Source organism: Pectinophora gossypiella, chromosome 14 (assembly GCF_024362695.1).
Source record: "Pectinophora gossypiella chromosome 14, ilPecGoss1.1, whole genome shotgun sequence".
Taxonomy (NCBI): Eukaryota; Metazoa; Arthropoda; class Insecta; order Lepidoptera; family Gelechiidae; genus Pectinophora; species Pectinophora gossypiella.
In genome coordinates, this window is record NC_065417.1 from 5,828,432 (window position 1) to 5,856,417 (window position 27,986).

The 27,986-nt window shown below is 36.0% G+C and overlaps 1 protein-coding gene across 1 annotated transcript; it reads right to left on the reverse strand.

The window, feature by feature from the left end:
* Positions 1–5,057: 5,057 nt before the first annotated feature.
* On the reverse strand, positions 5,058–26,462 carry LOC126372554 (peptide methionine sulfoxide reductase). Its single transcript, XM_050018374.1, has 5 exons — positions 26,277–26,462; positions 21,228–21,388; positions 14,562–14,682; positions 10,502–10,638; positions 5,058–7,669 (listed from the first exon to the last, which is right to left on the reverse strand). The coding sequence occupies exons 1-5, from the start codon at positions 26,322–26,324 to the stop codon at positions 7,435–7,437; spliced, it is 702 nt and encodes a 233-aa protein (XP_049874331.1). The 5' UTR covers positions 26,325–26,462; the 3' UTR covers positions 5,058–7,434.
* Between the last annotated feature and the right edge of the window lie 1,524 nt (positions 26,463–27,986).

A 27,986-nucleotide genomic window follows, 5' to 3' on the forward strand; every position in this document is an offset into this window, starting at 1 on the left:
CAATAAAGCTGGCCTGACGAATTGAGTGTGTAGTTATATGAGGGTTTCGGACGAGTCTTCCGTATACAATTGTATCATAATTAAAGCACATAATAACGGGTTCTTACCGCGTTTAAATGGGGATATGAGACTCCCGATATTGGTGCTAATTCCTGTAAATACCATCTAATTTTATTTTAAGTTATATCTGTCATTTTCTTATCCGCCGAAAAGGAAAGGGACGGGTAATCGACAAGCATAAAATTTATAGAACACACGTCAATTTTAAGCACAAATATAAACCAACCGTCTAAAAATTTTACGTCCGTCAATAACCCGACACAGTTAAGTAGACAGCACGTCAAACGGATTGCATACCAGCGACGTACCTTTTGATTCGCCCGGGTTATTCATTCATTTACTCATTCTTCCTAAAATTAAGAGCTGTGAATCATCCGTCCCTTTCCTTTTCGACGGATATGAAAATGACGGATATAACTTAAAATAAAATTAGGCGGTGTCTGCAGGAATCGGGTCCATTATGTGCTTTAATTATGATAATAACCGCGTAAACTTAAAACAATGTACAATTGTATCCTTCTACATATATTCTTTTTCTATATTCCGTCTACATAATAACTATTTCCTAATCTGTGACCCTACATTGCTAAATAGTAACCAGGAGCCCGGGATCAATGGCTTAGCGTGCCTTCTGAGGCAAAAATTTTCAGACAATCGGGTGATTTTAGCCTGCAATATTCTGACCAAACCAGGGACAATCCACAAAGTGTTCAGCTGCATATATTATTATCATGGTCTCTATGTCGATTTCGAGATAAAATATCGAAAAGGGTAAATCAAAACAATGGGGGGCTCTGCCTACAATAGTTGCACTGGCTACATAAATAACCCCGGACTTATGCAACGTAACACTGATTACTTAAATAATAATAATATTTACTGTATTTTTTTCTTAACATACATACATAAACAGCCTATACACGTCCCACTGCTGGGCACAGGCCTCCCCTCAATCAACCGGAAGTGGTATGGAGCATATTCTACCACGTTGCTCCACTGCGAGTTGGTGAGGTGTTTGGGACCAACGGCTTAGCGTGCCTTCAGAAACACGGAATCATCTCACTTTTTTGGACAATCAGGTGATTCAGCAATGTCCTTACCAAACAAAGGACAGTCTCACAAAGTAATTTCGCCAATGTCCCCATCAGACCTCCAAATCAACCACTAGACCACGGAGGCTGTTTTTTTTTTCTTAAACCATTATCAAATTCTAAAAGCCTATCCTAGTAGTAGTAGTAGTATGTCTTTGTTTTTATGTATTTTAAAGACGCAGTAAGAAAACAACGTGGCTTACTGTGAGTAGAATACGAGAATAAGAATAACAAACAATCAATTCTCACGACTCAAGTTTTGCATGCTAATCGGTCGATATTGTGCGCACACGCACAACTAAGCTTTGTTCAAGAATACGCTTCATTAGTTTAAAATAAGGATATTTTGTATAAATATCACTCCATCTTTGTTAACACGTTTGTTTTTGTCCATTTGACGGTAAAAATATTGACATTCATTCGTTTTTAGGCAATCACATTTTATTGCGTTTCAGTTTGTTCTCATCATGCATCTTCTGTGACAAAAAATACTAGATTGGATACCTACCTACCTCGAACATAGTTTAGACTTGAATCGTATGGCGTCCGTCAGACGTCACACACACAGATGCGCGTGTACGATAATGTCAAGGTGTAGTGTCTGTGTAAAACGAGGTTGTTTGTATGAAGTGTCCGGGGTGTGATTTAAAATAAAAGCGAGTGTAAAGATAACATGTCATTTTCTGCCTATCAACCTACTATCTACTTATATTTATATATTTTTATAATGAATAGTATTGAAATAGGTAGGTACCTAATTTAAAAATAATGACAAACTACACTGATAGTATCTGAGAGATTGCGGGTTTTGCCCGATGTGAAAAAAAGAAGGATAATAAAAAAAATAACATAAGTTAGTCACAACATTGTTTATAGTAAGTAGAACTTTACAGTATTCTGTATTATGAATGATATATTAGGTTGTATTGTTAGAATAGTAAGTAAAGTGATTAGTAATAAAATATCTTTTAACAATAAAGTACTTATGACAGTGATTTTTTTATGAAGTGTCTGGTCCAAGGTGTATGAAGAAGTCTTTTGAACTGTTTTTCGCGATGACTCATCGCAGATTGGCTCTGATGAACTTCATGACCGGACAAAACGAAAACCAATGTAGGCTCTAAACCGGTTACAATCCAGGGCGACATTTTATTTGGTTACTAGCACAACGGCCGACGAGTAACGACCTGAATGTGGTACTTATTATAATTAGTCATTCAGTCTTTTCAAATTATTATGTCCCTTTTGTTTACCACTCAATGATTGATTTCCAAGTAGCTACCTTCAAAATTATACAATTCAGTGAAGAAGTGTATATTTATTGTATACGTATCCAGAAATATCTCGTCAATGTCACAGGTATACCAATGCTATTCGTAGAAGTTCCACCTTGGTATCGTAGATATCTCTCGCAAATAGATAGGTGTTTGTTTTAGATGACGAACTGATGTGGCATCGTTTGAATAATTTTAATACCTTTTAGGGGTGGCTATAAGACATAAGTAAATGACAGAAATTGCCTCAAGATAGATATAATAAATCGCGTTAGAGATTATCTTTATCATCACCTGATAGATGTCAGGAAGGGTTTTGATTTCGTTTTTTGAATAGATCATTGGTTATGCAAATAATCATTATATTAATAATATTTAAATAAGATTCTTTTTTCAAACTAAAAACGCATTATTTTTATATATTTTATTAAATTTGAAAAAAGAACATCTAATCTAAGGCCCTGTGCCGAGGTTTTTCATGCAGATTCTTTTCCCCGGGTTGTAAGCTGCAGTAGTTTTAGACGGATAAGACGTTCAAAGTGTAACGTATGTTACCTATTGAATAAAGATATTTTTGAATTTGAATTTGAATATGTGACTTATAAATGAAAATACAAAATGGTGACGTCATAAAAACTAGAATACTTACTGATTAAAATTCGTAAATAAGTCAAAATGCAAAATTAGATTGACTTTTAATAGACTAGTTTCTACTATACACATAGGTATAACATAGTTTACATCAATGAGTTTCTGTTTCTAGATTTGCATTTTATAACCCAGACATTTATACCATTAAAAAAATAAAATTAAAAAAGTAATAATTAAAACTACAACAAAACATTAGTTTAAAAAAAAAAACAAATCCAGAAATCGATATCCAGAATAACAAATCAGTGTATGACAGATTTATTGTTTTAAACTGGTGACCTTCCGGCGGACATTGACAAATGTATTCTGCTGAATTTGAAGCAGAACTGTGGAATATCTACTAGGTTTCAGACAACAAACAATAGATTGCTCTTTGTTCCACGGTCGTTGACCCTCTGGATAATATTCCATGGGTGTCTCAAGGTTAGATTCTTGACAAGATAATAATTTAAAACCAGCTTAGAGATACACTTTTAGTGTACTTACTAGATACCTACCAATACCTAGAATAGGATCACGCATTGGATGAATATTTTTTGTGCGTTGCCTACACAATACATTATGATCTGATGACGACTAATATAGAGCACGGACAAAGTTGTTGTAAGTTGTAAGTTACTTAACTTAAAAAGATTTAAACGGGCACTATATAGGTACTATCTCTATATATTATATAGCTGGACCCTTAAATTCTAGTATCAGACACTTACTTAGCCGTTTATACTATTTCACGTGGCTCTACATGTGGATTCAGTCACGTTACCATTAATGCTGAATAAAATACGACACCGTTATGTTTCAGACCAAAAGAAAAATAATAAATATATAGATCCGAGTAATATTTACGACCACGCAGGGTTGGCTGGAAGAGATCTCTTTTAGAAATAAGCCCACCTTTTGTTATGTGTTTTCATTTTGTCTTTCATTATTATGTGTACAATGAAGAATGTATATATAAAGAGGTGGATAATACGTCGAGTTTCCAGTATTATGTTACCTACCTTTCTTGACTTAGATAAGTCATTTATTATTGATTTCTCCAATAACCAGCACTGGAGCAGCGTGGTAGAGTATGCTCCATACTTGGAGGTATGGTGGACCGGTGGATTGAGAGAAGGCCTGTGCTCATCAACGGGACGTATATAAGCTATTTATGAATTTGCTTTGCCTTGAATTTCGATCCCTTTATGGCCAGAGTTTATGTTTACCCAGTAGGTAGCAACCAGGTTCAATTCCTGCCTCATGTCCGCTGCACTGCGAAGAGCCTTTAGAGTAGGACAAGTCGGTCGGGTGCGAGATTTTGTTTGCAGCATCGAGCTTTATTCCGTAGTGTAGGTACCAGCTTCAAGTAGTTATTCCTAACTATTGAAGTCGCCTAAATATAGAGACTCGACGTTTCGACGAATCTTCTACGATGATATAGTTAGATGAATCAAATTAATGTCAATCTGCAAAATATTTCACGGAAAGTTCTAGATAGTTAAGGCGGGAAAACAATTTTTCCTCCTGTGCGCCATCTATCGGTATACAAATGTTTTTTCTCGACAGTCACACAGCTTTATGTGGCTCCGGCTATACAAAAGAGATTTATTTATATAAAAAATATTGTTATCGTAGATTTTTATATTTACACTAGATGGCACTACTTGTAATAATAAGGACGGAGTTGCGGACATAGGACATATTCTATATAGCGACAGTTAACGGAGGGAAAACCACGAACATATAGATATTCTTAATAAACTGACAATTATAAGATTTTTAGGCATCTAGTAATAATATTTTTTGTAACAAATATTAAGGAAAAGCAATTGCTCCCGTTGATGTCTTTTGTATAACTAAAGTGACATTGTAATAATAGTATAAATAACTAATTTCCCCGTTACCCAAACTCAGTATCGTTTGAGCTTAAGAAAATAATAATCGCAATATCTTGTGTTTAAATGTATAAGGAAAAAGCAATCAGGAAATAAAACATCAATTTGTGACAAAATACATGTATGTTTTGTAATATTCTGATGACAAATCAACATGAATTTCAATGTGGGACTTTCCAATCGACGTTACTAAACACACAATAGATGGCGCTGTTCACTTTTAACGTGATAATTACCTATTTTCTCATTGTTCCGATAAATAATTATTAAAAAAAAAATGTAATGGCAGAAGCATATATAAAACTAATTGTTGCTTGATATTTGGATCACATTATCTATAGAATGATGTTGTTGCTACCTATATTGCTTTTTTTATTTGTATCAGAATAATAATGGATGGAAGTTGTAATTGTATCTTGGTGTAATAAAAACGGTCATCATTTATACCCAAAAACAAAGATAAAAGCATATATCTCGGTATCCATGAAATTAGTAATTTAAACGAATAAAAAGTTAACAACGCCATCTATCGTGTTTTTGGGGAACGCCGATTGGAAATTCCCTCATTACATTAATGAGACTGAAATACGCAAAATATATTCTATATTTTTTTCTATACTTACACAAAACCTTATAGCTAATACTGTGATAGATTTTTTACTGGTTCAACAAAGGCATTTCAAAATAAAGTTCATTTTTATTAAATAATAATTACGAAATTGCCGTATATTGTCAAAAACAAGTAAAAATATTGCCATTTTAAAATAAACATTATCTAATAGATATTACAGCATGAATGAAAACCTATTTAGTTTGTTCTATTGAAATGCTGCTGCCGTTATGAAAAATGAGAGACTTTCTTCTCCAAAAAACAATACAGACGGCGTTTTTCCTATTTTCATCATTACTCGAGTACATAATTATTCAAAAATTAGTTCAAGGTTAAACGAAAAGAGTTCAAGGTTAAAAAAAAGTGAAATGAAGAAAATTCGGCAGCTAAATTAACATTATTAATTAAATAGGGTAGAAACACGCTTGATGTGAGATTTCAACTAACACAATTTATTAACTAAGTATTTTTTTTTAATACATTCATGGTCTTGATGACAAATATTATATTAAGTTCGTGTGAGCAATAATAACTAATATATTTTTTTCTATAGATATTTTTGGCGCGAATATTTTTGAGTCTATGGTTTTTTACAAATAAGATTCAGGATTACAATCAATATTTTCAAGAAAGTCAACCCCAATGTATATTTGTATGTGTGTATGTTATATATTATTAAGATCTTAAGTACTATAAACTACTAATTGAATTATGTCTATAATTGGACATCAAAATAATTTTACCTAAAATATAACATATTCTGTGAAGTGATCGATATTCGAACGTAAATTTATACTGATCGTAAAAAATATAGATGTACACTCACAATAAACCCGGAATGTAAACAAAATGACGCACTTTTCAGGCTACGTTCTCTAAAAACAATGTAGATGGCGTTGTACGGTCACGAGCATTAATATGTATACATTATATTTATAATTTATTTTCTGACAAGTTTAAAATATTATCTGGTATTTTATTGTAAAAACGTATACATAACCCCAAAAAAGATGAATTTAATTTACTTAATCTATAATTTTGAATAGCAATTTTATGTTTATTTCTTGTATTGTAAGTATGCCTTTCATAGTTTCTCGGAAGGAGAGATACATTTTTACGTACATACATAATGTTTTCATATATATATTGACTTGCGACCGTCACTATATTTATTTCTTTAAACAGCTCCCTCAAAGAGTCCCGACAACGCAGCTTATAAATAGCGCGAACTGCTCTTTTTTGAATGATGAAAATAGTTTCTACATCAGCGGCTCGACCCCACAGCAAAATTCCGAAAGACATTATGCTGTGGAAGTAGCTGAAGTAGACAAGTCTAGCAGTGGGTACATCTGTGAGTTGTCGGATCCTTCTGACGGCATATGCTGCTGAACTTAGCTTGCCCGCTAGTGATACATGTAATAACAAGGATCATCATTTATAAAAAAAAACAAAGATAAAAGATGAGGTCTTTTATCCATGAAATTAGAAGGTTACATAGGCAACTCTGTACAGCGCCATCTATGTTATTTTTGGGGAAAGTAGCCTGGAAAGTGCATCATTAGAATAAGAGCGTGTTCTACTTTTACCCACCTAAGGGTTTAATGCCTTGATCTAAAGACGCGGTGCTGGGAGCTTTCTGGGTGACGGTTTTTTAATGGAAGCATTGACCACAATCTCACCTGATTGTAAGTGACGATGTGGCCAAAAATTAGATACTATATTGCCTTGAAGAGAACTATATGCACCCGTACATAGAAATCCAAGCGCGAAGAAATTGCCTATTCGCTTTTCCGTTTATATTCACCTGTACACCGGTTTTCTACCCAAAAAATGCTCCCAGACCACCTCTACTTATCGTGAGCTTCATTCAGCTAGCAAGCAAGACCGCCACCCTCATTACGCTCCAGCTCTTTCCTTACATAATCGGCTTGCTTCTCATTCAGTCCTAGTTTCCCCACTTCTTCCTCAAACTGGGTTTTGCCCCCCACTCCCACCAGGTAGCCGTTCAACCTCGCGGCCAGGTGTGACGTCTGAAGCTTGGCTGAGTCCAAATTCAAACTGCGGCAAAGGTCCTTGTGTCCTTGCAATCTGTACTTCTGGTGGTAACTGTGAACAACGATAATGTACATAAGTATACATTTAATATCCTCGATATAAATTTTAAACCTTAAAATATTTTAAGATTTACTATCAATGAGCGACGAGTTCATTATATCCATCGATTTTATTATTATTTCTGAGAAAATAAATTATTGTTGTTTCTAATCTTACACATACATACACAAATCATCTCACGCTTATTTCCCACCGGGGTAAGCAGAGACTATGGAATTCCATTTGCTTCGAATCTGACGTACTTCTCTTGTTTCCTCCACATTCATCAATCGTTTCATACACGCACGTCGGTTCAGAGTAGATCGTACTGAACCTTTTCTAAGGACATTTACAATTTGGCCAATGTACGGTCCTTCCAGGTCTTCCTCTGCCAGCTCTACCACTAACCTTCGCTTTATATACTCCTTTCGTAATTCTATTATCCTTCATCCGCTCAATGTGTACCAACTTAACATTACCTTCTCAATCTTAGTCACTATATCGTCTTTTACACCACATCTATATGTTTATATGGATGGTTTAATACTTATTACTATTAAAACAATACAACCCAACTTTTAATATTTTATAATTTCATAAGTACAAACAATGGCAGACTGTCTCCATTGGGATTCCGGGCGAGAGCGGTGTATATTGAAGAATAAAAGTTATTGTTTTCTTGCAAAAAATATTTTGTTTTAATTAATCTCACTATAAGAAACAAGTACCTAACTTTCATCGTTTTCAGACATCCTAACTTTACATTTTTTTATGAAGTAGACGAGATCCCAAATATTTCGGGATCTCACGGGATTGATATTTCCAATCCTGCGGGATCTCGAATTTGCGATTTCGAGTCGGGATTGCATTCCCTACTATTACGACTATTCGTATTTATTGCTTAACTCTACATTAATCCTAAACAATATATATTAACATACACGAGGAGCTCGGTGGCGCAGCGGTAAACGCGCTCGGTGTGCGATTGTTAAAGTTAAGCAACTTTCGCAAAGGCCGGTCATAGGATGGGTGACCACAAAAAAAAAGTTTTCATCTCGAGCTCCTCCGTGCTTCGGAAGGCACGTTAAGCCGTTGGTCCCGGCTGCATTAGCAGTCGTTAATAACCATCAATCCGCACTGGGCCCGCGTGATGGTTTAAGACCCGACCTCCCTATCCATCCATAGGGAAGGCCCGTGCCCCAGCAGTGGGGACGTTAATGGGCTGATGATGATGATATATTAACAAAGAAAGGAAACTGCCAACAATAGTGTAATCAGTTACAATAAACTGGACACGTTAAGAATAACTTGTCGACCATTTAGACTAGACAATCGTGTCAGGGCCTTCTCCTTTTAGATCTACTTTGTCCTTAAGGTCAATCATATTCTAGATCTCAGTCGCCTCGATTCGACGAGCCGATTGATGGGTTGTTTGTTTCTATGTGTACCTAAAATGGAATGAAAATATTAAAAAATGAATTGTCTGACAGGAATTATCCCCCAAAGTGTTCGTTACGGTGTCACTAATACTCTGTATGTAATGTTCCAGTATGTTCGAGTGGACACCTTCCCTTACTGTATAACATGTCTGGTATAATTACGGCAGATCAGCAGCAAAGTCATTTCAGCTCCGTAGAATTATATTTTGCCCACATAATATAGAGTTCTATCTCAGATATTTAATATTGTCACCTAAAATAATATTGTGACCTAAAATTGTATAATTACTTATGACTATTTTGTGGCATTTTGATCTTATATTCTTTTAAATTTTTATTATGTTAAGTTCATTTATTTTTTGATTGCTTGTTAAACTTATTTTTTACCATTCTATTTCAGTATTTCGAACACAATTCTTTTAATTGTTATGCAAATAATAAATACTCATACTCTTTGATGCCACCACCTTCGCGCCACAAACAAAATTTATGCAGTTGTGATGCTACCTCACCTAGTGTCTTGTTGGTTGTGCAACCAACCAAAAGGCATGCGTGGGTCCAAAGCCAACAAAGCGTCTACGCCTCTAGGCCCCCAAGACAATTTAATCTTTAAATGTGGTGTGACACCAACCGGCGATTATCCCTGTATGCACTATGGGAGTGCACCCAAAGACGATCCCCGGTTCCTGAAAAACTTTTGCAGATTGTGGGAACTAAGAGAACTGGGCTATTGGGTTGGGGGTTAGTGGACCGGGATACTGAGGCTATGGGGGACTATGGCGGCTGCTCGACCAATGTTAATAACAAAGATACAATGAGCAGGCGGTGACTCGCCACTCACTGGGTGGGCCACCTATCTAGCTGATGCGACTGGACGGCAAGGCAGCAACATGGTTGTGAGTAGCTATTATTATTATTTTGGTTTGATTTGTTTTTTTCTAATAGTTTTTAATCTAAGTGTTCTTTTTTTATATTAGTTTCCGTGTGGTTTCGGTCGTGTTAAATGTAATGGATCTGTCTGTCTTTGTCTGTGGTGTCCGAAAATAATAAATATTTCTTTCTTTATGTCTTTCTTTCATAGCTCGATGGCGCAGCGGTAAACGCGCTCGGTCTGTGATTGTTGAAGTTAAGCAACTTTCGCATAGGCCGATCATAGGACGGGTGACCACAAAAAATAAAGTTTTCATCTCGAACTCCTCCGTGCTTCGGAAGGCACGTTAAGCCGTTGGTTCCGGCTGCATTAGCAGTCGTTAATAACCATCAATCCGCACTGGGCCCGCGTGATGGTTTAAGGCCCGATCTCCCTACCCATCCATAGGGAAGGCCCGTGCCCCGGCAGTGGGGACGTTAATGGGCTGATGATGATGATGATGTCTTTCTTTCATTCTAGTTCGATGAAACTTACTCCTCAGCGGGGTAGAAGGGTCCGGCGGGAGCGATCTCAGTCCTCAGCTGTCCGTCGCACTGCTCCTGCATCTGTTTATACGAAGCCTCCGCCACTGCACGCTGCTCATCGTCATGGTACAGGATCATTGACTGGTACTGCAATTTAAAAAAAACCCGTTGAATACAATAAGCTAATTTCCAACTAGTCAAATCAGCTATTTTTACTAAACGTCAGAACACGAAATTTCTTAAAAACGTGATAAAATGTCGGACTTATTAGGTATTACGTTTTTCTGGTTTAATATTCATAAATAAGTTAAATAGAAAATGAAAATGTTTTTTGTCACCCTTTAGATCTGTCTTTATTTAGTAATCAGAATTTCATAATTTGTCTTTGACCTAAGAAACTACCCAATTATCTATGTAGCTATTGTTTGTTTAAAAAGTGTAAGAGCAAACAAATAATTGAATGACTTGCCGCCATAGACCATTGATCGATCACATTCATGTGTCGAAGTAGTATAAATTTATTGTCTTTTCCATTTTATATAATATAAGTATTTGTTTCTTTTGTTGCCTTACCATGTCATAGTTATTCCTGCTTATTATGACGCAATAGTCTTGATGCGTAATTATAGATACTTAGATTAATTATTTAATAACTATTTCTTCTCGTAAAGATAAAATTATATTCTTATAATACGTTTACCTAGAAAATGCTTGTTCATTCTGCACTTGCAACTTTTAGGCGTTTTATCGCGTGACCGTCTTATCGGAATTATTTTTATTTTATTTACAGTCATTGGATAATGAAGTAGAAGCATAATTATGATTACGAAAGCTGTACGGTCACGAGCATTAATATGTATACACTTTGGTACCATGTCACATTAACTTTTTTGACAAATTGAACTGTAAGTCTCACTAAATGTCAAATATGTTAATGCGACAGAGTCCTAAAGTGGGTACATTATATTGCTCATGACTGTACGTATATAAGGCGAAGGTTGGTAGGCCTGGCAGAGGAAAACCTCTAGAAAGACGCACTTAGATCAATTTGAAGATGTTCTTAGAAAATGTTAAATACGATTTACTCTGAACCGGCGTGCGTGTGCAAGCAACCTGTGACGTCATAGAAAAACGTGACAAAGATAAGTAAAATAGAAAAATGAAAACGATTTTTGTGACCTTTAGATCTGTCTTTATTTAACAATCAGAATTTCATAATTTATCTTTGACCTAGGAAACTACCCAATTGTGTAATGTATACTTGAGTCCTTTATGGTAAGTATGTGGATTATTTTGGTTTTTAATAAATAAATACCAGCTAAACGCGTTATACTTAGTACGATCACGAGCATTAATATGTATACACTTTGGTACCATGTCACATTAACTTTTTTGACAAATTGAACTGTAAGTCTCACTAAATATCAAATATGTTAGTGCGACAGAGTCCTAAAGTGGGTACATTACGTATATTGCTCATGACTGTATGTATTAACTTGGGACCCACTGTAAAAACATACCCGTGATAATTTTTGTCCCGTTGAAAGGAAATTTACGGAACATGTTCTTTGGCTTTTAACTATAGACCATCTATCGACAGACACGACAAAATTAAAAAAGTACAAACTGCGTCAACAACATAAACAAACGATATATCTAAAAATAACATTCAAAGCACGTGCGTAGAACATTTGGCACGTTTTTATTTATATTTTTAGAGTGCCTTTTAAATATAACGTAACAATAAAAAGTAAATTTGAAAAAATTGAAAGTGAAAAACTATATTTTCCTTCTCTAATGTATAATGGCTGATTAACTATTAGGCACACTAAGTCACGTGTGGGCACGAAACTAGAAGAGGGCGCGCGGTAGTAATTAAACAAATTTTTATGAGAAAAAGATATGTAAGTATCTGTTTTATTAAAGATAATAAAGATCATAAGTACTTTAGAGCTTTTTAGGGGCATGAGCGGAAATTTTATACGCAAATCAGTAGCTGAATAGGTATTTAATAATGACGACCCTTTTTATTACACCCAGGCACAATTACGTGTTCCACACTTTATTATTCTGATCAAAATAAAGAGAAGCAATACAAGAAGCAACGTACGTAAGAGAAGTATACATAATGTGATCCAAATCTTAAGCAACAATTATTTTCATATATGCTTCTGCCATAACATTTGTGTTTTGGAATAATTATGTACCCGAGTAATGAGGAAATAGGTAATTAACACGTGCAAACTGAACAACGCCATCTACATTGTTTTTGGTGAACGTAGCCTAGAAAGTCCCTCATCATGGTCATGGGACGTGTCACATGAGTCATAAAGCCTCATAAAAAATCTACAGTCATGAGCAATATAATGTACCCACTTTAGGACTCTGTCGCACTAACATATTTGACATTTAGTGAGACTTACAGTTCAATTTGTCAAAAAAGTTAATGTGACATGGTACCAAAGTGTATACATAATACATATTAATGATCGTGACCGTACATCACGCTCTCGAAATAAACAAAAGAAAGATTATCTTTTATTGCACTATAAAAATATTTTTGTTATTACCCAACCACTTTGGGACAAAGTCATCAGTAAGATAAACATATTTTAGTGTACATTAAAACTGTCCTTCAGATACGAAAGGCAGTGAAAGTGCCCTTCAAGCTTTATACAATTCATAATAAACGCAAAGTAAATACACAAGCATTTGGCTATTCCCGATTTAAAAATACAGAAGTTTCTTAAGAACTCTCTCTTCAAGATAAGATTAGGAATTTTCTAAGAAACCGCGTTTAGACTAACGAGTTTCGACTGCATCGTCCCTTTTCATTAAGTTGTCATAAAGCATGATTGTGGAATTAATATGCAAACCTAAGTATTTTGACAGACTTTAATAAAAATATAGTAGTAGTATGTATTTTTTTGAATTTGGTATTCATATCATTCATAATATACAGTCATGAGCAATATGTACCCACTTTAGGACTCTGTCGCACTAACATATTTGACATTTTATGAGACTTACAGAATAATTTGTCAAAAAAATTAATGTGACATGGTACCAAAGTATATACATATTAGTGCTCGTGACTGTACATAAACTTACGCCCCTAATCCTCACTAATGGGGTGGGTAGAGCCACAAGTATTCAAAGACAACTTCTAGCCACTGTTGAACTTGCATATGATAAAAGTCATGGTGACAAGTGATCAGCCTATCGCCCCAACAGGACCTAACGCATAGAATAAGGAATAATACTACGTATAGAACGGCTTCGATTTCGATTTAAAGATTGCGTCAAAAGAGACATGAGCTCATTTGGAATTTACCACGAGGCATGGGAGGAGCTCGCCGACGATCGAGACCTGTGGAGGAAGCGTGTGCTCGATGGACGCGACACTCATGATCACACCTGGTTTGACACACTGGCGAGCAGGAGAATGAAACGCCATCAAACCGACAACAATCCATCAGTTGGAGACTTCTCCTGCAGAGTGTGCGGTAGAGTTTGCCGCTCTAGGATTGGCTTGCACAGCCATGAAAGAAAGTGCATTTCTTCGAGGCAATGACGTCATAAATCGTCTGAAACAGATGTATAAGGCCAATGATGATAGAACGGCAACTCTCCGCTCCCCACCAGCGTCTGGGCTAAGTTTACCTCACCAACGCGTGGGCTTACTTTATTCGTCAATCGTATGGGCATATGGGCGTCTGACGTCACAAACACAGATGCGCGTGTACGATAACGTCAATGTGTAGTGTCTGTGTAAAACAAGGTGTTTTGTATGATGTGTCCATTCTTCTATCGGATTTTACGACATCTTCAGGAAGACACTTGACGTATTCTAAATATGTTTTTTATTCCCTCCAAAGATAACCACAGAAGCTATCTTTCACAACCTTTGAAATCTGACCTGTCAAGGTAATAAAGGATCCAACAGTCGCGGGACGTTTCTATTGTCCAGCTCCCACCGGGGATAATGGAGCTATACATTCTTGTACACCAAGTCTCGGGAGGTGCTTTTCTGTTACTTCATTTTTAATAATAATAAACAGTTAGTGTACCTGTCTCTTAAGCTTTGTGGTGAGTCCATACTCGTGGTTGGCCCAGAACATGTCAAGCAGATCCTCGTAGGAGACGGCCTTCGGGTCAAAGTCCACCTCGATCACCTCCGTGTGGTCACCGCTGAAAACAACGACAAATCGTATTTTAGAATTTATTTATGTAAAACATTGCAGTTCTTTGGTGACTCTCCTAAAAGAGCAGGGGAGTTAAAAAGGCCACATTGCAGCAATAAAGAGAAGCTCTAAAAAGCAATATTGCAATATGACTTTTGCCCATATAAAAGTAAGTGCGCAATGTCAACAAACGTCAAATAGCAATATTGCTTTTTAAATGAATTATTTCGATGTGGCCTTTTTAACCCCTCCGTTCTTTAGAAGATAATTTCTAAAATACAGCTCTTGCAGGAGAGTCACCTTTCTAATAATATTATGGAACTGATCTTGACCAGCCAAACAATTTTGGTCATCCTACTGTCTGAATACTGCTGGTAGATACTTTTTTTTGAAGTGTACTTCTGCCTATCCCTTTGGGGATGCAGGCGTGGTACTAATGACGCCTGGGGTTGGAAGTATTGTATATACAGCATATCACAGTTGTTATTTTTTATATTTCATTCTTAATCATCGTTTCCATAGCGTTATTTTAAACTTACTCGTAATATGAAAGAGATTGGCTTGGAATTCTGATGGATATGTATAGATCTCAAAGACCATCAAATCGAAACTGTAGACAGGAAGAATGGACAATAGACGTTTATTTATACCGAACTATAATATCTGTCTAGTGACATATTGCGTGCGTGTACGCATATTCGGCCGCCTTGGCCTTGAGGCCCCGCGGCCTTGCCGAATCGTGTACATAGTATGAATTGATCATCTGTCCACATTCCGCTGATAAGTATTGTTAAATAATGATAAAAATGTAAGCAAAGACGGGCTCATATATTTAAATGTTTCCAGAACAGGTAGATGGAAATAGCTTAGGACGTTTTTACTGAATTTGCTACCATTGCTGTAAGTTTTCTCCCAATGCAGCATAAATTCATAATTCGAATATTTTAACCCCTTTCGGGGAGCACCCCCGCTGATGTCACTTAACCTAAAGTAGCTCCACTTACAAATAATTGTTTTTATTGTTTCAAAAAACATAGGAAATAACAACTGTTTTGAAAATAATCCTACCACGGGCAGTTAAAAAAAAACAATAGTAGTAAGGCAAGAGCAGATCCAGCTTTTATGTCAGGGTCTCCAGGTCGGACAAAATTGCAGTGGCCACCCACGACTCAAGCTGTCGCCCAGGGGCCATGAGTGAAAGAATGATTCTGTAAATAGAGTGAAAGACCATGTTTGTCCGGCCAAGTAGTTAATACTATCTGAGGAAAATCTCCAAAAACTCACGAAAAGAAATACCCACTATCACTTTGATAATAAACATAAACTACGTCACAGCTTGTACGTATTACGGATTCTACGTACGGTCACGAGCATTAATATGTATACACTTTGGTACCATGTCACATTAACTTTTTTGACAAATTGAACTGTAAGTCTCACTAAATGTCAAATATGTTAGTGCGACAGAGTCCTAAAGTGGGTACATTATATCGCTGATGACAATACATAACTTTACTAAGTCCATTCAATAAAAATTGCATGCTTAATATCTACGTGTGCGACTGATATCGTAAGGACAATGATAAAATAACTTCTTATAGGCCTTACACCTGGAGATAATGATAAATAAAACCAGCTCTGTGTCTGATAATTATCTAATCGCCAAATACGTCCCTCGTACTTAATACCTAACATTCTTAAAAATAATTGCAGAATATTTACTATTTACCCACATAAACTCAGAATCCACTTCGGTAAACCGAAAGAGAATTTTTTTTTTATAAGAACCGCTGTCGCCGTTTCAACCCCACTCTCTTTTACTGCTACTCCTGCAAACAGATAACTACGGCAGCTCTACTGCTTCTCAAATTCCATAACTACTTTACCGACAATGTTTATTTTTTGTGATAAGCTGCATTATCATTACTTTTCGTAAGATACTGCAGGCCTAAACCACTGATTGTCAAAGTTTTCGAATTCATGTTTGGATCATAAATGATTATCACGTGATCAGCGGTGAAGGAAAACATCGCGAGGAATTCACTGTATTAGACTTTCCCTTAGCGGGTTGGAATGTCAGACAGGCTGTCGCTTCTGTAAAAAACTGGCCCTGTCAAATCTTTAGGTTAGGTAAGCGGACCCTGTGAGAAACGGGATAGAGAGATGATGACAGAGAAAGTAAGTAGATATGATTAATTACTACGCATTCTTACAGCGATAAAACTATTGTAAAGTTATTATGTACTAATAGTATTACGGCCCATTAAGGAACATTAGATAAAACTGTCTAATTGCCTCGATATCATTAATGGCACATGTCTATGGATTAACTACGTACATATTAAAGTCGCATTAGAATTTATAAATGACTTGTATAATTTATATATATAGAAGTACTTAAGTTAGTTCAGGGGGTATGATAGTGATTATAAAACATTTCTTCGAAGCGTAGTTTATACACATATTTCTCTTTATTTAAGAGCTGCGCTCTTGTCGGTGGAGTAATCGCCATTACTCCATAGATAGGGCGTGTAGAACGGTGGTTGCCCCAATCGCCTTCCGTTCCGCAGTAAACCGACCAATTTCTCAATCGGTGATGTTCTAGTTAGAGTCCTACCAGAATCCATTTCCTCGGCCTCCAACCAGTACTGATACCTGCGCGGCATCAAGGGTGCACTTTTGAAGTAGCGGCGCCTATTCTCTACGTCACAAGATCGTCATAGTTTATACACATAGAACACAATATTTGTTTCGCGATTATAACATACTTACGTACAATTTTCTATTGTCAGTAAAACACCTAAGTATTTGATTTTGTTAAGTGGGTATTGATGTAAAATACAACACTTCCATAAAAGGTTAAAACCGGGAAGAAATCTACGTTTTTGAAATTAGAATCATGGCGTGTTTTGAAATTAGATTAGCCGCATATGGTATGGTATGGTAATACTTAGTCGGACAAATGAGGAGCGCTGAAGTCTATCACGTGCTAAAATCATTGCAATGTAAGAATATATCAGAATGTAGAATTACGAAGAATGTAAATCGTCAGGGTTTCTGCAAAAGAAAAGCATCGACCGTAGTTTTTTCCTTGACCTAACCTACAATAGACTACGGTATTGATTTTCCTGAAACACCAAGCAAGTTTCTTGGAAAGAATTACTTCAATTAGGTCTTCAGTTTCCTCAAGTGTTTCTTAGGGTTTAACCAAAGAAGCGGAAAAATCTATATAGATAAATAATTTCAAGTGTGATCTAGGTCGTACTACTACTTCATCTATAGTTATAGAATAGAATTGAAATTATTTTTATAAAAGTACGCCACACACAAAAACAAGACAATAATACTAAACTTAATTTCATAATACTTAATATTACTTAATTTTTTCACAAAACTAATGCAAAAAGCATAAAGGATGTTCATTAGAATGATCATAAGGCGGTGGTGGAGGTTCTGAGATAAAAGGGACTCAGCACAACTTTAACATAACTACGTATTAATTATTATTATTTAGTATTATGTATGTCGTTTCCATATCTCGGGTCTATGCAGTCCCGGACTTTTGGAAGGCGTGGGTGGGGCCTTATTATTATTTGTTATCATATCTTTTCCCGCGTTTTACCATAGTCTCGCCTGATAGGACGAGCCGATGTGACCTAAAATGAAATCCTTACTTAGTAAATGATTCATCGCATGTGATTCACTCTCTAATAAGTATTTTATGCATAGTTTATTTCGATGTTAATCATTACAACGTCCTTATGGTTGTCTGGAAGAAATCGCTTAAGCGATAAGGCCGCCATTTACCATGTACTTAGTTAAGAGTCTTTTTGTAATTATTTATTTTTTGTTTTGGTGGAATAAAGTGTATTTGTATTGTATTGTATAACGTAAGTAAATTTTATGAATACTAAATAATAAGGTAAACGTAACGTAATCCCAAAGACGTAGTATTTGAATCATCATGGTTTACTGTCCACACGTGGCTAATAAAATTGATCTTATGATAATTGTTGGCAACATCAGTCATATATTTTTTATTGTAATATATTTTGCTCTGGCAATATTACTTTACTTACGCCATAGACTTTGCCGACGAGGCATGTTTTCTTATCTTGTTAACTTATAAAAAATAATAAAATAATTTCCTAGTTTTAATTCATTACAGTCCATTTTAACACCATCTCGAAGAAGTTTTATTTACCGGAGCTAACGCCGCCTCCAACAATAATAACTTATTCTTCTTCTATCGTGTGGGTTATGATGTGGATTGCCAACCTCATCAACCCTGGTGTCAGGGTTATACAATGTTTGAGCCGCCAAAGGCCCCTGACATGACTCATGTAACGACTACGTACTTACATCAGTAAGTAGTAACCGGGATCAACGGCTTAACGTGCCATCCGAAACACGGAACTAACACAACTTATAAACTTATTAAAAGTTGTGATCACAAAGCGGTAGAACGCGGGACTTGAATTTTAAAGGTTGGTTCATCTTGACTACAATACACGAATGCAAAGGTGCATTTATAAAGATACTCATGTCCAATAAGTACCTACATACATCCATAAACTCATTAATATTACCCACCAGAATAAGCAGAGATTATTTCAAATTAGTGACGTCATTTTAATGTCTGTAAGAAATCCTACCTGTCAAATCATCTAGGGAGTTGATTGTGACATCAGATAATATAACACATTTCTATAATTTAGATAAGTACCTAATCAAATTATGTCAACAGGAAACAAGATATGTCACCTACAAACATGTATAATTCAATACCTACCTAACACCTAACAATACATTTTTATCACAATTTTGTTTGGCTTTAGATATAAACTTACTTATCTGTCTGGACCCAATATTCTTGGCAGAATTTATAGTTTATTATCTCTATAAACATACCTACATAAATATTCAAAACTTATCTAAATAATTTTGTAAATAAGTACTTAAGTATCAGACAAACAAAGAAATAGTAACAGATTATAAATACATCTTTGTTACATTTTGATAGGTATGCTGATTTAGGTAGGTATATACAGGGTGTTAGTGAAGTCACGAAAACTTTGAGGGATGATTCAGACCATGATTCCGAGTTGATATTAAGTGGAATTTTCCTTCGCAAAAGAATGGAACTGAAAATAATAAAAAAACACATTTTTTTTTTGATAACGACTCAGAATCGTTGTTTTGATCATCTCCCTCAGTATTCGTTACGGCGTCACTAACACCCATACGTACTTGTACGAGTATGGCCACCTGTATGTACTTCTACGAGGTGTAAGTGACATCGTAACGAATACTGAGGAGGATGATTCAGCTCATTATTCTGAGTTAATATCAAGTGGAATTTTCCATCGCAGAAGTATAGAATTAAACATAATCTTAAAATACACAAAAAATCATAAGTTTTGTGACGGAAAATTCATTGTATTAACTAAGAATCATTTTCTGAATCATCCCCCTCAGTATTCGTTACGACGTCACTAACGCCCTGTATAGTCATGTCTGCAATTTGTTTATCTATATAATTATAATATGTAGTCTACCTACTATCTTTAGTAACCAACCTAAAGTAGCGTGTGTATATACGCATAGGTACATTTATTACTAATTTATTTTATAATATTTTTATAACTTCAAAGTTCTTTACTTGCAAAGTATGAACCTTGGCACAGATATCTTTTTTGATAAATGGTTGGGTACTTAATTAATGGTAGGTAGCGAGTTAAATACTTAAAATGATCAAAGATTAGATTTTAAAAAAGGTAAATCCTTGCTTCTTTAGTTGTTGGCCTTTGATGAAATCATTTCCTACACTTTTAGTTTATGATCGCATTAATAGCAAACATTGATACGTTTTCGTGTTTACTTTTAAGATGCAAGTTCGTACGAAAGGAGTCCAAATGCAACCTACTTTTACTTTACAATGATATTAGTACAAAATATTAAATACGACGGCCATTATTATCCAGTGGTTGAGCATAGCGATTAGCGGGTTTGAATTCCGGTGGGGAAATATCACAAAATCACTGCGATCCGCAGTTACTTACGTTAAGACATTGCAGGCTGATCACCCGATTGTCTGAACATAAAATGATCCGTGTTTCGGAAGGCACGGTAGACTGTAGGTTCCGGTTACTACTTACTGACGAAAGTACGTAGCGGTTACATGAGTCATGTCAGAGGCCTTTCGCGACTCAATAATAACCCTGACATCAGGTCTGATGAGGTTGGTATTCCACCTCACAACCCACACGATAAGAAGAAGACCCGATTGTCTGAAACTAAAATGATCCGTTTTTCGGAAGGCACGTTAAGCCGTTGCATCCGGTTACTACTTACTACCGAAAGTACGTTAGTTAGTAGTTACATCAGTTATGTCAGAGCCTTTCGCGACTCAATAATAACCCTGACGCCAAGGTTGCTGAGGTTGGTCATCTACCTCATGACACACGATATAAGAAGTAAAAAAAAATATTATATACAGACGAATTGAGAACCTCCTCCTTTTTTGAAGTCGGTTAAAAATTAAATACTCACATGCTCCTGTAGTGGGGGCTCTTGGTGGTCCCTCCGGAGTAGCCGACGCGAGTGCGAACCACCCCGGGGGTGGCTCCGAAGAGAGAGTCGTTGGACCAGAAACACCCCATGCCAAATGTGGCCTTCTTGGTGGGGATGTCCACATCGTGGAGGAGGGCGGCCTGTGAAGATAAAGGAATGACAATTCAGATGCAAGTATAAATACTTACCTCCTTTTGTGTACTTTGTTAGTAAGTATAAAGTACTTTATCTTCTTCTTCTATCGTGTGGGTTGTGAGGTTAATTACAAACCCCATCAACCCTGGTGTCAGGGTTATCATTGAGCCGCTAAAGGCCCCTGACATGGCATGTAACGACAACTTTCTTACATCAGTAAGTAGTAACCGGGACCAACGGCTTAACATGCCTTCCGAAGCACGGATCATCTTACTTTTTGGACAATCAGGTGATCAGCGTGTAAAGTACTTTATAAGTAAGTATTTTAGGACCTAGGAATTTATTTTAGGCACATGTGAAAGTTTTAAAAATTAATAAAGATTTTATTTATCTACCTATCCATCTATCTATGATGAAGATTGGGTAAGTATAAACTGGTCATTATTTGTTTAATCCTACTTTTAATATTCTTATTCTTTTTTTTGTGCAATTATATTTAAGTTTTTTTTATACGCCATCTCCGCCTGTTCAACAGGACAAATTAACCTATGTTTGTTAAAATATTTAGTTCTCATGGTAAAGATCTTTAAACTGAACATTTTATATCAGGTTTATTTATAAGTACCATTTTTAAAAGATAATTGCGGAATTTTCCGTGTCAATTTCCCAACAGATAAAAGCAACAACTTAAATAGCAGATACTCGAATATTATACTCCGGATGATGCAGTTGAACGTATGTTTTATCTTACCCCCAGTAGCAGAGTCAAACGCAACAAAAACGAACAAATTCCACGCATTAGTATCATCTCTATCACAAGTTATCAGTGTGTTTGACAGGTCATTGCTGCAGATCATCCTTCAAAGTCCCTACTGTTTATCTACAGACCCCTCTGTCAGTCAATGATATCTACGACTAATTTGAAATAACTATGAATATTGATAATGATTCTGGTATAACGCGCAATTGTCCGCACGAGGCTACGGGTTGACATAATTTGACGTGTTAATTATTACATAAGGTTCATTGTATACATAAACGGCCTCTATAGTCTAGTGGTTTGAGCGTCAGGCTCACGATCCTGAGGTCCCCGGTTCAAATCCCGGTGGGGACACATCCCGTAAATCACTTTGTGATCCCTAGTTTGGTTATAGAACATTACAGGCTGATCACTTAATTGTCCGAAAGAAAGATGATCTGTGCTTCGGAAGGCACGTTAAGCCGTTGGTCCCGGTTACTACATATTGATGTAAGTTAGTAGTCGTTACATGAGCCATGTCAAGGGCCTTGGCGGCTCAATAGTAACCCTGACACCAGGGTTGATGGGGTTGGTAATCCACCTCACAACCGACACGATAGTAGAAGAAGATTGTTGACATTAGTTGTTTTAATTAAATAAATAAATTACTCAGTTATTTTTAATGTAAGTACTTATTTTTATTTGGTGGATTTTGCTGTTATACTTATTTGTTTTGGATTTTCGTAATTTCGGCCTGTTAAAATACTTGGCTCTGAAACATTGTCGAAAAAAAATCTTCGATCTAATTGATCAGTTAGTGAGGACAATATAAATTTATGAAAACCAACATTTTGGCACAGCTAACTTCAGAATCCAATATAAACTAAAAACCTTTTCATATATTTAAACTATGTTGTTGGATACTAACTTCGCACAGTCTAGACAATGTATTAGGTAAACGAGGTCTCATAATGTTTATAAAGAAAACCGCTCAAAATTTTATCAGTTATGAGGTTTAGGTTGCCTGGTCAAAGTTTATAACTTTATAAGTAAATAGGTAAGTAAACAGTACTCGTTTATTCATAATATATCAGCCTTGTCTTGTAAAAAATATAATAATTAATATTTTGTTTTAAAATAGGTATATTAACTTTTCCTAATTACTTATTGGAAACTTCAATTACGAAAATCACAAAGCATTACGGTTACAGAACAGATCGATTTTTATTCGAACGGGCAATTGTCTAAATCATTAGTTATTGGCAAAATTGTAGAAGTTATTCTTAATTAGTTCGCTTCCTAAATTGTACCACTCGGGAAAAACCAAGCTGAAGAGAACAGAAATTATTGGAATTAATTAAGACTTTTACGTTCGATATATACAGAAACATAGACCATATAAGTGGGTACCTAGGTCTTATCAATCAATGGCTATCAAACCATAAACGAAACACACTTGAACGTTGACCAGTGCAATTTACCGTTTAAGATTTCGTTACTAAGTTGCAACTCCATTGAGTTCTATTCTCGGAATAAATCGGCGACATCCCAATTGACGGGCAATTCATTTGGTTTATTGGAGACACGTGCCTTTTGACCAGCACGAGACTGTACATTTCATACATACTACAACACATATACAATAAATAGGTACCTACCTACCTATATTTTCACACATGTAAGTATAGGTCAAACTCAAAAATATATTATTCATTAAGTAAACACTGTAAATTGTCATACATCTTTACATAATTATATTTTTTGACGAACTTCTCTTCCGCTTAAAAGTACTGCAGCTTCACACAACCTGTATCGCAGAAGAAAGTAACTGAAAGGAAAACCTAGCCACAGGGTGTCCTTAGAAGCGAATAAAGAGTAATTAATTTAAAGTAGGTAAATAAAAAGTTTATTTTTGACGTAAATATTATATTTTAATTTCCACACTTTGTATATACCTATCTTCTTCTATCGTGTGGGTTGTGAGGTAGATTACCAACCCCATCAACTTTACAATAACCTATTGTATATATTACTTATTACGATTTGTATTTTTTTAATTGAAATAGTGTCACGTTTAGTTTTTATGGCGTTTTTAAAGTTGAAATGGAATTGAATTCATTTCCAGTCAATAATATATATATATATGTATTTTAAATCTTTATTAATAAAGAGGGTTTGTCAAACATTGACCACGCCACCCCCATCGGACTAACCTAGATTATCGCCTACGTAAACATAATTTTACATATTTATATAGCACCCTCGCCTTGTCCGACAATGGGCAAGCCTAGATATTATTATACAAACCAACATCTTCGATAATAATATTCGGGAGTCGTATTAGAAATTGTTGTCAGTCAATAATATTTGATTTATATTTTAGCATGGTAACAGCCATGGAATTGACCCGAGCTGAACAATTGGCTGGCAATATCGTCGTAATTGATCGAATGGGAATCACCACAAGAACATGCGGGTTGACATTGCTCCGATTGTTCCAATCAGGGTTCCAATCGTTAGTAATATTTTTTATGCCTATGCGGGCAATAAAATAATACTAAACGAACCCTACCCTACCCTAAGGTTGCTTGGCAGAATTTGTTGCTTAGCAAAAAGGCCGCCTGTTATTCTGTTATGCGTACTTTATCTGTTTGCTACTGTCCTATAATGTCATCTATGTCTATTTTATTATTGATTGATTGCTGATAGTACACAGCCCCGCAGGTTTAAAGAATCCGCTAAATAAGTATAACACACATACATAAACTCACGCCTATTTCCCACCGGGGTAAGCAGAGACTATAGAATTCCATTTGCTTCGATCCTGACACACTTCTCTTGCTTCTTGCTTGCTTTAAATGAATATGAATATGAGTTAAAGGTAAGTTTGATTAATTTGTTTCGTTTTTTTTTATTTATTTGTACACAATAAAACAGATAATAGGTACAAAAAAAACAGAGAGTACAAGTAAGCTTATCTCTAACGAAGAGATTCTGTGCTATATTTTGGAGTAGAGAAAAAATCGCATGTTTTCATTTAAGTACTTCTCTTCCCGCGCATATCGTAGAATAAGACTACGGGTTATAGTCCTTTCCAGCGTAACATTTACAATAAGTACATCGTTAAATAAGTACACTAAAATCTTGATAACGATGATGCATCGGCTGTAAGTGTTGTTACATAGTTCATAATTAATTATAATGTTTGCCCTTAGAAAATTATGAATCTACCTACACTCTGTCTCAGTCGTCCCGTGATCATGGCACTTGCAACAGTGTTTAAATATCGGCAGTCTCATATTCCTGTTAATAAAGTGGTAAGAACCCGGTATGTGATCTAATTTATTATTAAGTACTTACAATAGGTACATCATATAACTCTAATAACATGTTTCTAGAAGTAGAGTAAATAAGAGTAACCTAGAACTTTCCAATATTACAATTATTCAACTCGGTTTTTTGTTTAATAAATCTCAATTATTATTTTTATATTCGGACTGCGCGTTCTACTTGTAGAAAGTGACCCCTAATTGCATCTTAATTAACTATCGAAATACTTCGAATAAAACTAGTTTGGCAAGTAATGCAGCGTTGCATTTCGGTGCATCGCGGCTGATGCAACATCTTCTCAACGGCCGTCAATGCGAAAACTTTCGATCAATTCCATCTCGATACTATCTCCTGAATGTAGAGGTAAGAAAGTTCAACGGACTGATTGAAAAGCGGTCGTTATACCTACCTACTTGAATAAAAACTGTGCTGTACCTACGGATCATTAAGTAGGTTGATTGATAGCTAACATTTTTTTACAAGTAGAGTCGAAACATTTTAGCTAACTGTTGTCCTAATTTTGTTCACTACCTAAGAGGTAAGCAAGCATATTTATAGTACGAAGCGAAATTTGTCTAGAAACTTCGTGATAAAGTTCCGTCCTAGACTTCGCGTATTAAGACCCACGTATTTTTTTAATCACTAAAAGCCAAATAGTGCAATTTCTGGATCGTTCGAACCCGAAATATTGTACTAAAATAGATATTTACTAATTATACTAACTAATATACAATAAGAGTAACAACCAAAAATTTCGATCGCAAAACTGGATAACTTTCAGATTTTTAACGAATTACAGAGAAATAGGAAAAAAATGTACTCACATTCACCGGTGGTTTCATTGTGCAGAATTTTCTAATTAGTCTCAGCATGCACAAGGAAGAATGGCTGTTGGTGCCTTGGTGTTGGTATTTTTTTTTATTGTCGCGTGCTAAAGATCGCAGAGTGGAGTAGAGTGCGCCGTGACGCGTCGACTTCCAATGGCGGTCCGGCGAGCACTGCCGTAGATCACTACACTACACCTCTACTAAACTCAACTCTACCATCTAATCAGACACAGTGCTAACACAGTAAAAATTCTATTATCTCCCCGGACGTGGTCTGATAAAAAAATTTGAACTTTAAAGCGAGAAAGCTCGAAATGACGCAAATACCTATAATATTTTTTGTCTAAGTGCAATCGAAAGTCTCATTAATTAGGTATCCAAATTACTTTATTTAATTAAGTAACTACCTAAATTTAATCGGTATTTTGGTCACAGCTAAATGTTTGGTTATCTACTGAAAATATTTTGTTATAGGTACCTACCTATGGAAATCGTTTGACAACTGCCTTTTTAGTAATGAGACATTTAGCTGCTACTTCCTTACCTTTCCCGACGAGCAACCGATGCCCATTTGTAGTATTTTTGCAGTTCGAAAAACGAATGCGAAAACTTCGTCAATTCGTAGCGTGTATCTCTATCTAGTAGGAAAACGCGTGTTCGAATCATGCGCGCGCATCGACATTGTTGCCTGACATACATAGTGACGTAATTAACCTTGCCCGCGACGGCGGCCGCGGTCGCGTGCTGCCGGTAAAACGACACACCGCTTATAAACATTTGAAAAACCCTCCGAATACACCAACTTATAAAGCTCAAATATTTTTTTGCGTATCAAGGATGGATTCTGCGCATTTTTTCGCGCCAAAGGCTCGAAAGAACGAAGTTCCAGAGCCATTTTTATTTTTCGTAACAAGATGTTAAAACAAATTCTCATCCGATTTTCAGAGGAATCAAGTACTTACCTATTTTTCTGTTCATCATTTATCGAAGTGTGTACCTACCTTAGTACTTACTTGCTGAACATATTCCACTGCTGGCTGATGGAGAAGCACTAGGGGACTTCTAGTTTCGTGATCAGATTTTAGCCGTTAGGTAATTAGTAATCTACAGAGAGACAATCTATTGAATTTTAATGCCTTATCTTCTTAGTCACGCCAAATTTACGGACTGAGGCATTTTTATTAAAATATTAAATTGGTTCTTACCTACTTACTACTTGGTGGAAATCATCAAAAACCCATTATAACAAAATCTTGTTAAGACGGCAGGTTTTTTTTTTCATTTATCTATTTCCGTTGGGATCCAATTAGCTATTAATAGGCGATGGGTGGCCTGCCTGCCCATCTTAAAAGTAATCAATACCAAGTGTCGCTGCAGATTGGCTTCTGGCGATTTGAGGCTCTGCTCAGCCCAATATGGATTACGGCCGAATTGAGTAATTTACAGAATAATGCGTACTATTCCATACAATGCAAAAGGTCCCTCAGAGATCACTGGCTTGCTTCTCAAAAGGGGAGCGCCGCCGGTTCGATAACTGGTACGGTACCGGTCTTGCCCCAATGAGATAACTTATTATACTTACATAAACTGACGCTTCGATCCTGATATACTTCTCTTCCTTCCTCCACATTCATCAATCGTTTCATACACGCACGCCGGTTCAGAGTAGATCGGAACCTTTCCTAAAGACATCTCCAATTTGGCCAA

Excerpts from the sequence above, each read along its gene's own strand:
- LOC126372554 (XM_050018374.1), bottom strand. The coding sequence starts at position 26,324 with ATGCTGAGACTAATTAGAAAATTCTGCACAATGAAACCACCGGTGAAT. Across the intron at positions 21,389-26,276 it reads CAATGAAACCACCGGTGAAT|GCCGCCCTCCTCCACGATGT; the intron begins GTGAGTACATTT and ends TTATCTTCACAG. Across the intron at positions 10,639-14,561 it reads CCACAAAGCTTAAGAGACAG|TACCAGTCAATGATCCTGTA; the intron begins GTACACTAACTG and ends TTTAAATTGCAG.